This window comes from Silurus meridionalis, chromosome 11, assembly GCF_014805685.1.
Source record: "Silurus meridionalis isolate SWU-2019-XX chromosome 11, ASM1480568v1, whole genome shotgun sequence".
Lineage (NCBI taxonomy): Eukaryota > Metazoa > Chordata > Actinopteri > Siluriformes > Siluridae > Silurus > Silurus meridionalis.
Window position 1 is genome coordinate 20,416,504 of NC_060894.1, and position 14,697 is coordinate 20,431,200.

General features: G+C 39.3%; 1 protein-coding gene and 2 non-coding genes across 3 annotated transcripts in view; 2 read left to right on the forward strand and 1 right to left on the reverse strand.

Annotated features, from left to right (window-relative positions):
• The first annotated feature begins 1,783 nt into the window (after window positions 1–1,783).
• Window positions 1,784–1,855, forward strand: trnam-cau. The gene has a single exon. It is a non-coding gene; the product is annotated as a tRNA-Met (tRNA).
• Window positions 1,856–3,334: 1,479 nt separating this feature from the next.
• Window positions 3,335–3,407, forward strand: trnar-ccu. The gene has a single exon. It is a non-coding gene; the product is annotated as a tRNA-Arg (tRNA).
• Window positions 3,408–4,529: 1,122 nt separating this feature from the next.
• Window positions 4,530–14,697, reverse strand: part of st8sia4 (ST8 alpha-N-acetyl-neuraminide alpha-2,8-sialyltransferase 4) — a 32,323-nt gene continuing 22,155 nt past the window's right edge. The window contains exons 4-5 of the mRNA XM_046861869.1: window positions 13,631–13,924; window positions 4,530–7,491 (exon numbers count right to left, since the gene is read on the reverse strand). Coding sequence (XP_046717825.1) covers window positions 7,209–7,491; window positions 13,631–13,924 — 577 coding nt within the window. The 3' untranslated portion in view covers window positions 4,530–7,208. The remainder of the gene's footprint in view (window positions 7,492–13,630; window positions 13,925–14,697) is intronic.

Sequence of the window (14,697 nt, forward strand, 5' to 3'; positions counted from 1 at the left end):
CTACTACTACCTTCACCACCATCTCCTCCACCTCCATCACCACTACCACCATGTACTACTACTACTACTACTACCTTCTCCACCTCCACCACCACCACCACCACCACCACCACCAGCATGTACGACTACTACCTTCACCACCATCTCCTCCACCTCCATCACCACTACCACCATGTACTACTTCTGCACTTGTGCATAACCACTTCATTTGTTTAGGATCAGGAGTAATTCTCACTCACATCCTAAAGGGCCTCTATAATATGATATAATACTACCATTCTATATAATACTACATATAATTATATATTTATATATTTATAATACCATATATACATTTTAATTATTATATTTATGTTAATAATTATGAAATTATCAATGTTTTCTTGTTCAGTACAATATAAACAGAAACAATCCCATTTCAGGAGGAGGTGCATTAGGCATTAAACTCTACTGCACTATAAATAGGATTGTTTCTATGTTTATTGTGTTTGTGTGATGGTTCTACTGCTTGTAGTCAAATGCTTGTAGTCTCTTGGGCAACTTCATGTTTAATGACGAGCCTTTAAAATGACAATAATGCAAAAATGTTTTCAAATATACAGTATGTAAACCATGCAGAACCCATGAGCTGATTCAATACATTTCCAGAAAAACAAAATCTTAATTTTTGATAAATGATATGTTTTATTAGTTTCACATTTCCAACAAGGGCAATTAAAGTATAGCTAACCCACCTACAGGAAAGTTCTGGAAGGTAGGAGGAAGCAGGGGATCGCCTGGAGGAATCCCACACCGACGTGAAAAAGCGTTTGAAAGAAAACATTAAACACCCGCAATTTTTATTATTCACTATTTTGTGATTTTTGCTTTCTGACTCTAGCAGTCACGCAGTATTTCCAACACTTGAGATATTATTTCCATCTGCTGCTCATCCCTGATAGAGAACACATGTTGTGTTATGACATACTGGATAATGTTTCCCTGCTCTGAACATTTGAGTAAGGGTCTGCTGAAATAGGCATGGGGTTCACCGATACTTTTCACTTTACAGCACTTCAAAGTATTTTCAGGATTCATTCATCTTTAGTAGCTGATTGTTCCAGGGTTGTGAAGGATCCAGAACAGAGCAGGAACACAAAGAAACCTATGCGTCAAGGATTTTGAAAGATCATTCAGATTTGTAGATCTAAGTTTTCTTTTTCTCAGTTTTATGGCACCTGGATACAATAAAAAGGCATAAATACATGGTTCACATTATTTCAGAATTGTATCATCTTCAAATGATTAATTCTAGAAGTCTATTACAACTAATTTGTATGCTCACTAACATGTGATGAACCTCAAAGTCCCTAGAAAATAAATATAAGCCTTTACAATGACCAAAACAAAACTATTTGTAAATATAGAAACAGATCAGTGGTGCTATCAATTCATTATACAGTAAAGATGCTGTAGATTTAAAGTGAGGTGTTTGAGGGACATTTATCACTGGGTATTTTCTAATTGGCTAAACAGAATAAAATATTATATTGCAGAATTCATTCATAAAATTACCATCCAATTTTTGTTATGAACTAAAATGTACATTTAAACACATACAAGCGAACAAACAAACACACAAACAAGAAGACTAAATCAAGTGAAAAAATAAATAATAAAATTCATTGCAAACTGTAGGTTTAATGTATTTCAATATCAAAGTTAAGAAATGATTAAATAATTAATAAGGTAGGTCAGAGCGCCAGGGATTGTCGGTTGGAGTCCCATCTGGGGTTTGTAAAGGAGCAGAGTGGCGCAGCGGAAGCGTGCTGGGCCCATAACCCAGAGGTCGATGGATCGAAACCATCCTCTGCTATCGATTTTATGCCCCAATACAAACAAGGCCAGTGATGCTGTTCTGTTCTTTTGATTGTGATGATGTATCCTATGAGCAGTGAGGTTCTTCCATAGAAATATAGGTTTTTTTGGTGGTCTTCACATTTTAGTATTTATTTCCTCCTCTGGCTGAACCTTCAGGTAGATGATTAAAAAAAAAAAACAGCCAGAAGAGGTCTCCAAACTTCCAGCTCATGGTCCCTCACCAGCATACATTTGAGTGACTGCTCGGCTGGATGCGTCGTGTTCTGCAGCATTGAGATGAGAATCAGCAGAGTAAAAAAAACTAAAAACGTCAAATGAAAAGTAGACGCCAAATGGCAAACTCTAGGATGTATGATGAAACCACAGAGCAGTGAGCGTGAGGAGCAGAATTCGAGTGACGCCCCACACAGTCAGCAGGGAGTAATAGATAAAGTTTGAGAAGGTTTTGGATTTCATTAGTGACATCGGTAAAAAAAAAATCTTTGCATGATTGTCACCATCTGCCACCTCCTACAGAGTCATTTATAGTCTCAATTCACAGAGGATGAGAAAATCAAAACAGCTGAGATTCAGCGGGGAAAAAACAAAAGAAAACAAAAGCAGTATTATGAGGAGGTGGGTGGTGAGTTTATGCTTCTCAGTGAGACTTAGTGAAGATAATACTGAAAAAAAAGGGAGAAGAAACGGCAATCTGAAAGATGAGTCATCTATACTGACTATACCTGAACCAGAAATGTAGTGGAGATATTTCTCTTTGAGTTTGTCAGCTATTAAACCAGATACCAGATTTGAGAAATGAGCTGAAAACTTCACCAAACATGAACATTAGGTCCTGCAATTCACAGACACAATTTCAGAGACTGTGGTGAAGGAAAAACTCCCCGAGATGGCATAAGGAAGAAACCCCGAGAGGAACCAGACTCAAGAGGGAACCTCATCCTCATCTGGGTTGCACCGAATGTCCATTTATAGGAGATATACGATGTTTCGGGGTACAGTGATGATGATCAGAAGTGAAGTCCTGAGTCAGTGTAGCAGACACAGTTTCCTCATGATCAGTACTCAATTGGTCTGTGTCTTCAGCACAAGAGCATGTTCCAGAAGCCGCATAATGGATTATAACCATAACAAATAGTGCTACCACAAGAAAAAACAATGTTTGTTAGAAAGAAAACACAAGAAAATTAAGTCGCGATCACAAAACAACTCGTCATGTCGAGATAATGAGAAAACAAGAAAGAACTAAATATAATGCATGGTCTCTGAGGACTTCTGTAGAAACCCTGAAAGTGCTTTAAAAGCATTTTAGGTTTGGACATCACAATGTAGCTTCATGATTTCTTGAAAGAAAAAAATGTCAACAAAAGCAAATGTAAAATTATTACAAGTACAACAATTTTCCTTTTATTTCCAAATTATTCACTGGGATCAATTGAGTTGGTTCAATATTTCCATGAGACCACCAACTTCTACAGCCCCAGTGGCCTAATGGATAAGGCACTGGCCTCCTAAGCCAGGGATTGTGGGTTCGAGTCCCATCTGGGGTGTATGTGGTTAAGCACAGTGGAAGTGTGCAGGTCCTGAGATCGATGAATCAAAAACATCCTTCACTGTGAACTTTTCATTTTATGCTTCAATACAAGTGAAGTGTGTGTTTATATTATTTTATACAGTGATGTAAAACATTGTATTTTTGAAAAGATTATTAAAAAAAAAAAAAAAAAATTAAAAAATAAAAAAAAAAAAATAAAAGCTCTCTAAATATAGTGTTTTAAGTAGCGGTGTAATGATACGCTCCGCTCACAATTACATTTGTTTTCTTTCAATTCTTTTCTAACCATTTAAAAAAAGTGTATAAAAGTAAATATATATAAAATAGTTACAGCGGTTTAATACTGTAAATAAACGGTACCACTTTGCCAACATTTCTGAAAGTCTGGATAGTAGAGAAGTGCAGCAAAAAAAATAAATCCCACCAGACCCATAATCCAGCGGTCGATGGATCAAAAGCGTCCGCTGGTGTGAACTGTAAACTTTATTGCCCGAACACGAAGGTCAGTGATGCCATTTTATTCAATTACAGGGAAAATATATCCTGTGAAGTACCGTACTTCCATGACTTCTATCATTTATATTCTAATTAAGGTTTAATATAATAAGACACGATATTGCAGGGTGTTTTTATAGCATCATATTGTCCATATGTAAAAAGATAAAGCATTGACCTTTAAAGCCATTGATTTTAGGTTCAAGCCTGTGTGTGTGTGTGTGTGTGTGTGTGTGTGTGTGGTGCATCTGTGAAATTCTTTATTCGTTCATCATTTTTCATCAAACCCACACATTTTAGATGACATCATTTTGACGGCATTGATGATGAATTTCCAGTAATTCGCTCGACGTTCCCGTCCTTACCGCTACACCTTCTAGAGCAGAATATCCCAACAGACGGCACTATAAGTAGGCCGTATCCAACAGGCTGCTGAGTGAAGAGTGGGATTAGTCGAGCCTAAATTGTAGACGGGAAGAAAAAAAAGAGGCTGGAAAGATGCCACCATCTGACATCATCACGTCAACCTGAAAGCAGAGCAGTTCTGCCCACGAGCGTCGCTTTAAAAACAGCACCAAAAAAAAACGACAGAAGCACGGTAATAACGGAATCCAAGCGGCGATGGGATCGACGTATTTTTTATTACCTTCGTCTAAAATTTCTACAAACATAGAAATTTGGTTTTGAAAAAAGTGAACTTAGATTAAAGCTGCGATTTCTCTTTCTTTCTTTTTTTTTTTTTTTTAGCAAAAACAAGTATCAAACTGTCTAAAAAATGACCTATTACATTCAACATCTTTACAAAACAAATGACAATATAAATTACTGACAAGAAAAAAAAAAAAAAAACAAAAACAAAAACAGCAGTTTCTTGAAAGTAATAAATAGTATGATACATGGCCTATAAATAGAAATACCAGGCAGTACAGTATCGCTAGAACATACTATAGGACCATACACAGTATACCACATAATACACATGGGTCTACTCATCAGAGGTTTTTGAGGAACCTCTGCTTTTATATTTCGCCACCCGCGGCGACATCGGTAATAAATCGGAACAAACCGATCTGAACAAGGATCCGTGTTAAATCATTCCCCAGTGCACCACTGGCCTTAACACAGTTGGTCTTCACATAGTGCTTAAGCTTGTGCGATCATCTGTAAACACATCAGGAGCACCTTGTGGGGCGCTAATCTCTTTTGTTAAATCAATCGAATCAGACATTTCTCAGCGAGATATTCTCGGTTTATTGGTTTTTAAATAGACCTCTTTTGAATTATTGCGACTGCCGAGTGTTTCGCTTATTGGCGAACACCGCTTGCTACAGGAGACCGATATCACATAAGAGACACGATACCAGGTGGATGGTAACATTTAAAGGCATTCATTTTCAAGTTCTCTTCTTTCCAGCAACCTTCAGAAAACAAAAAAAAAAAAAAAACCAAAGAGATGCCTAAAACAATGTGGGAAAATATCTGCCCTAGGAAACGACGTCGTACCTCAGCAGTACTGTGCATCAGATACATCACAACATTCAGTCAGCTTGCGTTAGTACGTTTCTGACTTTTTACAATCTTACATACTGTATGTACAGTGCTACAGGAAGGGAAAAGTCACTAGAGTGTCTGAGAGAGAAACCGGAGAAGCACCGAAAGGCCTGGAACCACTGAGCATGCACGTGTTATGCAACAGCAACATTTACTATAATGAGAAACGATATGGTGATGTCATATTGTATGGAAATTGGGGTGTTCTTGAGTAAACGTTTCAATGTATGTAATATCACAGTAATCGTGGTCATAATTAGCCTTAACCGGTGGTGAAATTCAAAGGAAATATTTATATATTTAACAAATATCTATTATGGGATTTCCACACAACCGTATACATACACCAGGCATAATATTATGACCACCGGCCTAATTTCATGATGGTCCCCATTTTGTCCTGAATCATTAAAAGCATGAAGATCTTTTTGAGCCTTCGCTCCCCACGTGCATCATTAAGTCTCGGCCGCCCAGGACCCTGTCGCTGTTTCACTGCTGTTCCTTCATTGGAGCACATTTGATAGATCGATCCACTGCAGACCAGGAACATCTCACAAGAGCTGCAGTTTTGGAGACGCTCTGAACCCAGTCGTCTAGACGTCACAATTTGTGAAAACTCGCTCAAATTTGAGGACAAAATGTTCACTTGCTGCCTAATAAACAAATCTACCTACTAAAAGGTGCCATGATGAAGAGATCATCAGTGTTCTTCACTTCACCGCTTATAACGTTATGCCTGATCAGTGTAAAGTGATGCTGCTGTACAAATCAAGTCGCTTTAACAAATCCTATACGTGTTACCTACACCCCATTTCCATTCCATATTTGAAAGTTAGCGTAAAGTTTGTGGCCGCAAGTGTTAAGGTCACGAGTAGGTCACATGACCGTGACTCAAACTGCAGCAACTTTTCTTTTCATTCTGAAAAAATCAGTGAAACTTTAACACCGGGTTTTAACAACGATCCAATAAATAACCTCATAATATCGCAGTCCAATAACGAACGAAACGGGAATACCTGATAAACGGTCCAGTAAATCCAGGCCTTAAAGCTGAGAGACGGTATTATCCCGTAATCTTTTTTTTCCTTCAGAAATATATGGTACGTTCCAGCGACAAAACCACAGATGCTGCCTCTATGTAACTAACTAGGTTCTCGTTTACAGGAGTGGTCCCACCGTTCGGACTTACAGTATTTCACATCATCAAGGCTTGAAATGGCTTACAAAATTAATGACATCTTGAACACAGCAAACCGAACATGTGAGCACTGTATGACCTACTTTCAGATATAAAAATAATTTGCACAAAGGCCACTAGATCCTAAAAATTACAGCAAAAAAAGCAAACAAAAGCATTACAATCTCTCAAGGAACATGTAGATCTTTGGGACTGATAAGACGTTACGGTAACTTTTCTGTAGTAACGATGCTACTCATATTAGTCACGAAGTCACTGAGAACAACCGGACAGTATTCACATGTAAAACAATCGATGAGGATGAACTCACCAGTAAGACTATTGCAAGGGATCTGAAGCTCAAGAGCTCTTCTACAGTTCGGGGAATGGGGGAATTGAATTACTGAAATATGATAGGGCACTTTGAAGCCTTTGATGATTCTGCCTTTTTTTTAAACATCCAACTGAAGGCACCTTCAGTTCTCCAAGTTTCGAAGTGGGATTTTCTGCCACTCAACCGCATCGTCATCATCTCCGTTTCCGATCAAATGTGACGTTAACGGGTTGGATCAGTCAGGCTGGTCTACATTTAGACGTCGTGAGCTTTAGAGCTCCCTTGCTGTGTAACAATTTTAACGTCTTGAATTCGAGCGGCATCCGATGAGGACTTGCGTTCGAGAAATAGCGGTACTTCAGCATGTCGTAGTAATGATACTTCACTAGATTTCCCCTGCCGTCTTTTGGGAACGGCCAAAAGCCGTACAAGTGGATCTCGTCGCAGAAACGCGTCGCCATGGTGTACATCAGCAATCCAGTGCTGGGACGCTTGATATTCACCTTGTTCGTGAGCCAGTACCTGAAAAACAAACAAACACACAATAATAAACATCTCATCATTTGGGGCAACATTCTGTAAATAATATATAAGAAGACGCCACTGCTTTCTTTTGGCCAAAGCTCATTTAAAATAGGCAACGTGGAAAACTGTTCTGTAGTCAGACGAATAAAAATTTGACAAAACCATGTACACTACATCCCCCGGACTAAAGAGGAGAGGGACCATTCGGTTTGCTATGGGGGTGCATTAGTGCCTATGGAATTAGCAGCTTGTATATATATATATATAGATTTTAGAGCAACATATGCTACCATCCAGACATGTTTTTCCAGGAAGGCCTTGCGTATTTCAACAAGAAATGACTGAACTGCATACTACATCTATTTAAACACCACGGCCTCGTAGTAGAAGAGAAAATGCTGAACCGTGAATTTTGTGTACCTGCTACGCAGCGGTAAACATGGCCCTTTCCCGACTTTTCTTTAGATGATTCCAACATATGAGCTGTTTTCTCTGTTCTATTATAAATAAAATATGGGTTTATGAGATTTGCAGATCATTCTATGCTGCATTCATTTACATTTTACACAGCGCCCCTAAATTGTTTGGTTTCGGGGCTTGTACAGAACTTTTGTATGTTTGAATTTCCCAGAGGTATCATTTCTTTGTGATTTCTCCCTTGCTATTAGTGTTGTAATGATCTTTAGAAACCCTGTTAGTACACATTTATTACCTCACCAAGTCCTGTGCCCATGTTCAACTAACCGTTTTCTCCAAGTTAGCTAGAAATTATGAAATGGAGTTTCTACATGACCAAAACGGCAAATTTCGAGACGGAGACTGGAACTGATTGCTAAACAGGTAAACCAAACAAGGCAACAGAGCTTAAATAAAAGTAAGGACTTCTAAATGACGAAGCAGAAAACGGAAGATATTGGCCACGCTCTCTGGTCGGGGCTGGATCGACGTTAGCGCGTGTATAATTCCATGTAATCGTTCGAGCCTCATCGAAAAGCAACGCCAAAGTAGTTGTCATTCTACAGCAAACTCACAAGGGTCTAATCGAAACAGATATGGCGAGAAGTCACTTTGGTTGGCTTGTAATTGAATGGCAAAATAGGCAATAATTTGCTTGTCTTAATGATGTAATGCTCTACCGGCTCTGGGGTATTATCATTCAAAAACCTGGCCGTCTGCCTCCATGCATGCAAATCTAAAATTGCAAGTACGCCCCCTGAATGTTAATAAGTCATAGATAGGTAGTTAGAAGGTTTTTATTCAGCACAGACATGAAAAAAAAAAGTGGTTTGGTCACAGACAATAGAGCACTTTGATCTGAGGTTTTTTAAAGAGCAAAAAATGACAGCATGTATGCAAATATTCGGTCAGGAAGTTTACAGGGAATCTGTCCGAATCTAGAGCTGTGCCTCAGGGATGGGATTAGATGGGACGCAAAAAGTCAAGCGTAATTGCACAGCATTCATTTATTCATTCTTAGTAACTGCCTGGTCGGTGCCTCCTGCTTTACTTTAATAATATTTGGGGAAACAGAACAAACTTTTTACACAATAATGCATGTATTAACAAATTAATTAAACTACAGCCTGTGGGCTAAATAATCCCGCCCCCACACTTGGGACAGCCCTCTAAACAATGCCAGAGAGATATTTTGAAAATGTGAATTTAAATATATTTTTTACACATATCATTTCTGTATTTGATAATAAAGTTTGGCTTTCCAACTAAAATTTTGAAACGATCAGCTATCGGCAAAAATAGTTCCGGTTTCCGGTCCGCTGTCATTACAAGAGCGGCCTCTAGTGGCGAATCACTGACGCCACGTGCTGTTTTTTCGCGCCAGAGTGCGCGCTGCACAGAGAGCGCTATATTATATTTATTCATAATTTAATAACAATTATATTTATTAATCAATATATTCATATTTATTTCCATTTGCACAATTACATTTTTTATATTTGTAATAAACTTCAGTACTATTTTACATTGTGTTATATTTGTTTTTATAGCAATAGCAATGAATATGGAAAAAAATGTCATTATGATGGTAATAATGCTCTTTTAATAGGCGATATATAATTTGAAAAGTAAAGCTCGTGCCTGTACGGTGCAGAACAAAATCTAATCTCGCATTATACAAATAAAATCATAATAAAATCTTTACAGTAATACTGGTAGTCACTTGCTTGCTCAGATGTATGAATGAGATTATTTTAAGCCGCTCTCTATAAGAGCAAATGCTGTAAAAGTAAAAACGAAACTCTCGGATATACACAAAGACGTTCTGTCTATTAGTGACAATGGACCTGGCCTTGGTGAGAATCAGCCACCAGATAGTCTTGGCTTTAGTTGTAAACCAGCCGCTGGTTATATAACTGTTCCTGGATCTGTATTTCCTCCTGGAACGCTAACATTCTGTTTGTCTTCATTATTTAGCATAATTGATGAGAAATTTAAATACCCTTTAAACAGTCTGACCTCGAGGTTCAGTTGCCCTGACTGAAAGCCATTTCCCCCCTTTCAGAGGCCTATATTTAGCCCTGATGCAGGCCAGTCTGAAGGTGTCATTAAAACCAAGGAGGAAAAAAAAAGGTGCCTGGCTGCCATGGTAACTCACAAGAACATCTGATGTCCCCTCGAGAAACATAAGGCCAAAACAAGCACCTCTTGATGAATAATAACTGGATGAAAGAAGGAAAAAGTATATTTGAATAGACGGCCTAAGACAGAGAGTTCAGTGCAGAGAGCCAGTCGTAGAAAATTATACTCTGAATTACAGTCTGCCCATGAATCATTTAAGAGCAGAGCATGATGAAAGGCTGAGAGAGTATGAGCCCACGGTTTCATCAGAATTAGCCCTGCAGCTCATCCGTGCCGCTTTCTAAATGAAAATATTATTTAAAATTACAAAGTGGCGCGAGTCTGAAATCTGAAGATTAAGAGCACTTAGCGGCGAGCTCTTGTGTAATCACTGGGTTGTCTTCGCACACCCGTCGAGTGCTGCCTTTGCAAACACACGCCACAGGTGGCAGCCTGCGGGCTGTTTTTCACTCCGGGGGAAATGACGATTGGGATTCAGGAGCTCCGAGCTCCCTTCAGGCGAATACTGCCATGCCTGGGCTTCCTGCCAAGTTCTCTTGATGGATGAACCTTTCGTATGTCTTCAAACAATGTGTGCACTTTTGATTCTGCTGATTTGAGCAAAAAAAACTCACTTTACCCAGTGACTGAATGATGAAGTGGATCATAGTACTGGGATGTTTGATGTGTATCCTAAAGCTAAAGACACTTCTGGGGTACATTTACACAAAGTCTTTTTTGGCACTGGATAAATTGGCACAGGATCTTCTTTTCTCCCCACCCTCCATGAAAGCATGAGCAATCATGTATCTACTCCACTGACATCTCTGCTTCCAGACCAATTACCGCTGTCAAATTCTTTTTTTTCTTCTCCCCAATCGCTTTTTGTCTCTCGAGTGGGACTGGATGAATGAAAGGTTTGCGCACGAAGATTTCCGAGGCGTATCCGATAGTGTTAGGACGAACCCGCACGCGTGAGGTTTTGAAAGTGTGATCACGGCGAACAAAACATGTTTCATGCAAACATTTGAACTGGTGCTCATAAGAATCTGATTTGAAATGATCCTGCTGAAGAAGCTGAATACAGACTCGAGTATGGACCAATCTCACACCGGTCTACACATTTTGGGAAAATTATTAACCTTCGAGATAAAAATGTGCTTCAATTAGATAAATTAGAAAACAGATGATGAAAATGCTGAGATATTTCATGATAAAGATTTATAATTATCTATACACAGTGGAGTAGATTTGCCTACAAGGGATGTGGACATTTTTTAGACAAAGTATGGTAGAACAATAAAAATGGTACCATATGAAAGCTCATAAACCTTGTCGTTTAATCTGATGTTAGAGCTCGTATTCTGTAATCATATGATATTCACATATTTCAGAAGCTTTAAAACTTATTTTGAGGTTGTATCGTAATAGTCTGGGAAGCTACACAGCAATGGGACCAACACAACCACAATTTGGTCAGTATTTCATAAAATAATGTGAAATGTTAAACGGAGAAAAAAAAGTAAATAAATGGAAAGTTGTTGGTATCAATAAAAAAATAAATATATAAATTATATTTGTGGTGGCATACCCATAATGCAATTTTGAAAAAAAAAACATTATGGAGCATAATAGTGAATTATTTGGATGAAAACTGGAGCAAATTAACACTCAGGATTGAATTTTCCTGTATTCGTGATCCGATTCTGCAAAAATGTTGCTACTTTCATTTCTGAGGCTTTTTGCATGTAATGAGTGAGATCATCAGAGAAATCACCAGGTTCCAGGCCCTGGACCGACCACACTTATTTGCAGTGTTACGCGCTATTTAATCTTCTTTCTCCTTCTTTCGGCTGCTCCCATTAGGGGGCGCCACAGCGAATCATCAGTCTCCACACCCCCCTGTCCTCTACATCTGCCTCTTTTAACCCAACTACCTGCATGTCTTCCCTCACCACATCCATAAACCTCCCCCTTGGTCTTCCTCTTTTCCTCCTTCCTGGTGGCTCCATCCTCAGCATTCTCCTACCGATATACCCCATGTCCCTCCTCTGAAACCATCTCGATCACACCTCCCTCACCTCTCCAAAATGTCCTACATGCGCCGTGCCTCTAATAAACTCGTTACGCGCTATTTAATAGGGGTATTATTTTTGTATTGTTGGTTGTTCGTCATGGACCAGGCAGCAAAACGAAAAAAAAAAATCGAAATGTAAAACGATTTGCTTTTATTACTACCGTGTTCTTCCGATGAATCCTAATTAGTCATGCTATCTGGAGATGATTCATGGTATTCTTTCTCTCCCTCGTCATTCACAGAGGTACCTGTAAGTGTCGTGGAGGCGCTAGAGGGCCGGGTGTTTCGCTCTTTTATGTGACTACTGGTGCAGGGTCAAAAAGAAAAATAAATGACACTGTAGCAAAGTAGAAATATCTTAAATATTAGCAGATAGTAGTATTTACCATTTTAAGATAATAGATAATAGAAATATTAGATTTAAATCCTGAAGCTTGCTGAGGAATCATGCCCTTACACATGGTTTAGACCATACACAATAATTACATAATAGTCGACAATATTCAAGATATTTTCAGATTTTTTTATTTGCAGGGTATTTGGTCTGGTTCAAGTGTCTAGAATGAAACATGCATTGTGTAGAATCTACAGAGGAAGTGGTAGCTCAGTGAAGGCTCTGGGTTACTGCTCTAAAGGTCAGGAATTCAAGAACCAGGAATGCCAAGCTGTCACTCTTGTGGCCCTCAAGCAAGGCTCTTAACACTCTTAAACGTCTGATTGTGCTGCAAATTATGCCACTTATTAGGCAGGTGTATCTGATACACCAAATCTTTCATTTACATTCTGCTCTTGTCTCTCCCCCAGACCAGCAGGTGGCAGCAGTCTGTATTCGGCAACCAACCAGAGACTCGTGTAGCTTTCTTCAATCATGTCTGCTTTGTTGCAAAGACAAGAGCAAGAAGGACAACGAGCATGTGTGTTCCTCCTTTACTCAGTCGTTGTTTGCTTTCGTCAGTTCTGTCGGTTAGTTTTTCCGTGTGCCTCTTCGATAAGACAAATAGCCAATCAGAGCACTCTTTGTCGCCTACGATTTGACATGAAGGACACACACTGAAGAAGGAAAAAAAAAAAACAAAGCCCCCTCCCCTATAAATTGCCAGACGGCCGACCGTCAGTTCGGTGTGTCCCGGGTTTGAAGTTCTTATCCTTCGTTCTTAAAGTAGCCGTATATATATATATATATATTTTTTTTTTCGTTGGTTAAATATGATTCTACATTTGAAAAGAGAATGCAAGTAATTTCTCGAAGCCCTTCTTCTACAACTGGCTTCTCTGTGCATATGACAGGAAGGTATTAAAGTAGAAGAAACGCTGCTGAAGATAATGCATTCGAACACGCTCTCGACAGGCAAACGCTCCACCCACGAGCATCGCTCATAAATCAGAGGACGTTACCAGTGATGATATCCATTACCTGCACAGTGACTGGGATTGGATTAAAGAAACCTCTTGTTCATTCCCTGATCGTATTACGTGACTCACCCTCTGACAGCATGGACCAGGCGGAGGGAGGGGTAGGCCATGCGCACCGGAAGCTTCCTCTTGAGAATGAGCTCGTTGACGCCCTCCACGTGCTTCTCTCCTCCCTTCACCATGAAGGCTGGAATCCACAGGACGCTGTCGTTCAACAGCCTCAGACGCTGCACGAAGCGCTCACGCAACGTCTCGTTCGACAGGCCGCCGTACACTCGCTGAATCACAGACGGGTTCATGGTGGTGAAGTCTGACCTTATGCCCACGTCCTCGGCGAACTCCGCCAGGGGAGCCAGGTTACATCTGTGCCACAGCCGCAGGGAAAGACAAATGTTAGAGCTGAAATGAAAGGGCTTGAGGCTGCCTACAGGGCTTTAGTCGTAAAGAGGTCTTTTTCTCCACTGAGAAAAAAACTGATAAATACAGTATACAGTCTGAACCGTGTAGCGGCTTCTAAACATGATACTGTGCAGCACATTGGAAATCACATCCTGATCATCTTATAATATACCATGTGCAATATTATACCACCAAATCATGTGTTTACATCAAACCATTATACCTGCAACAACATATGTGCAATATGTTCCTAGTGCCCTAGCAAGTGTTTTTGTGTGTATATGTGTGTGTGTGTATATGTATATATATATATATATATATATATATATATATATATATATATATATATATATACACACACACACACACACACACACACACACACACACACACACACACACACACATGCACATATGTATATATATATATATAAAAAAGAATATATATATATATATACAGGAGTGCAGAATTATTAGGCAAATGAGTATTTTGACCACATCATCCTCGTTATGCATGTTGTCTTACTCCAAGCTGTATAGGCTGGAAAGCCTACTACCAATTAAGCATATTAGGTGATGTGCATCTCTGTAATGAGAAGGGTGTGGTCTAATGACATCAACACCCTATATCAGGTGTGCATAATTATTAGGCAACTTCCTTTCCTTTGGCAAAATGGGTCAAAAGAAGGACTTGACAGGCTCAGAAAAGTCAAAAATAGTGAGATATATTGCAGAGGA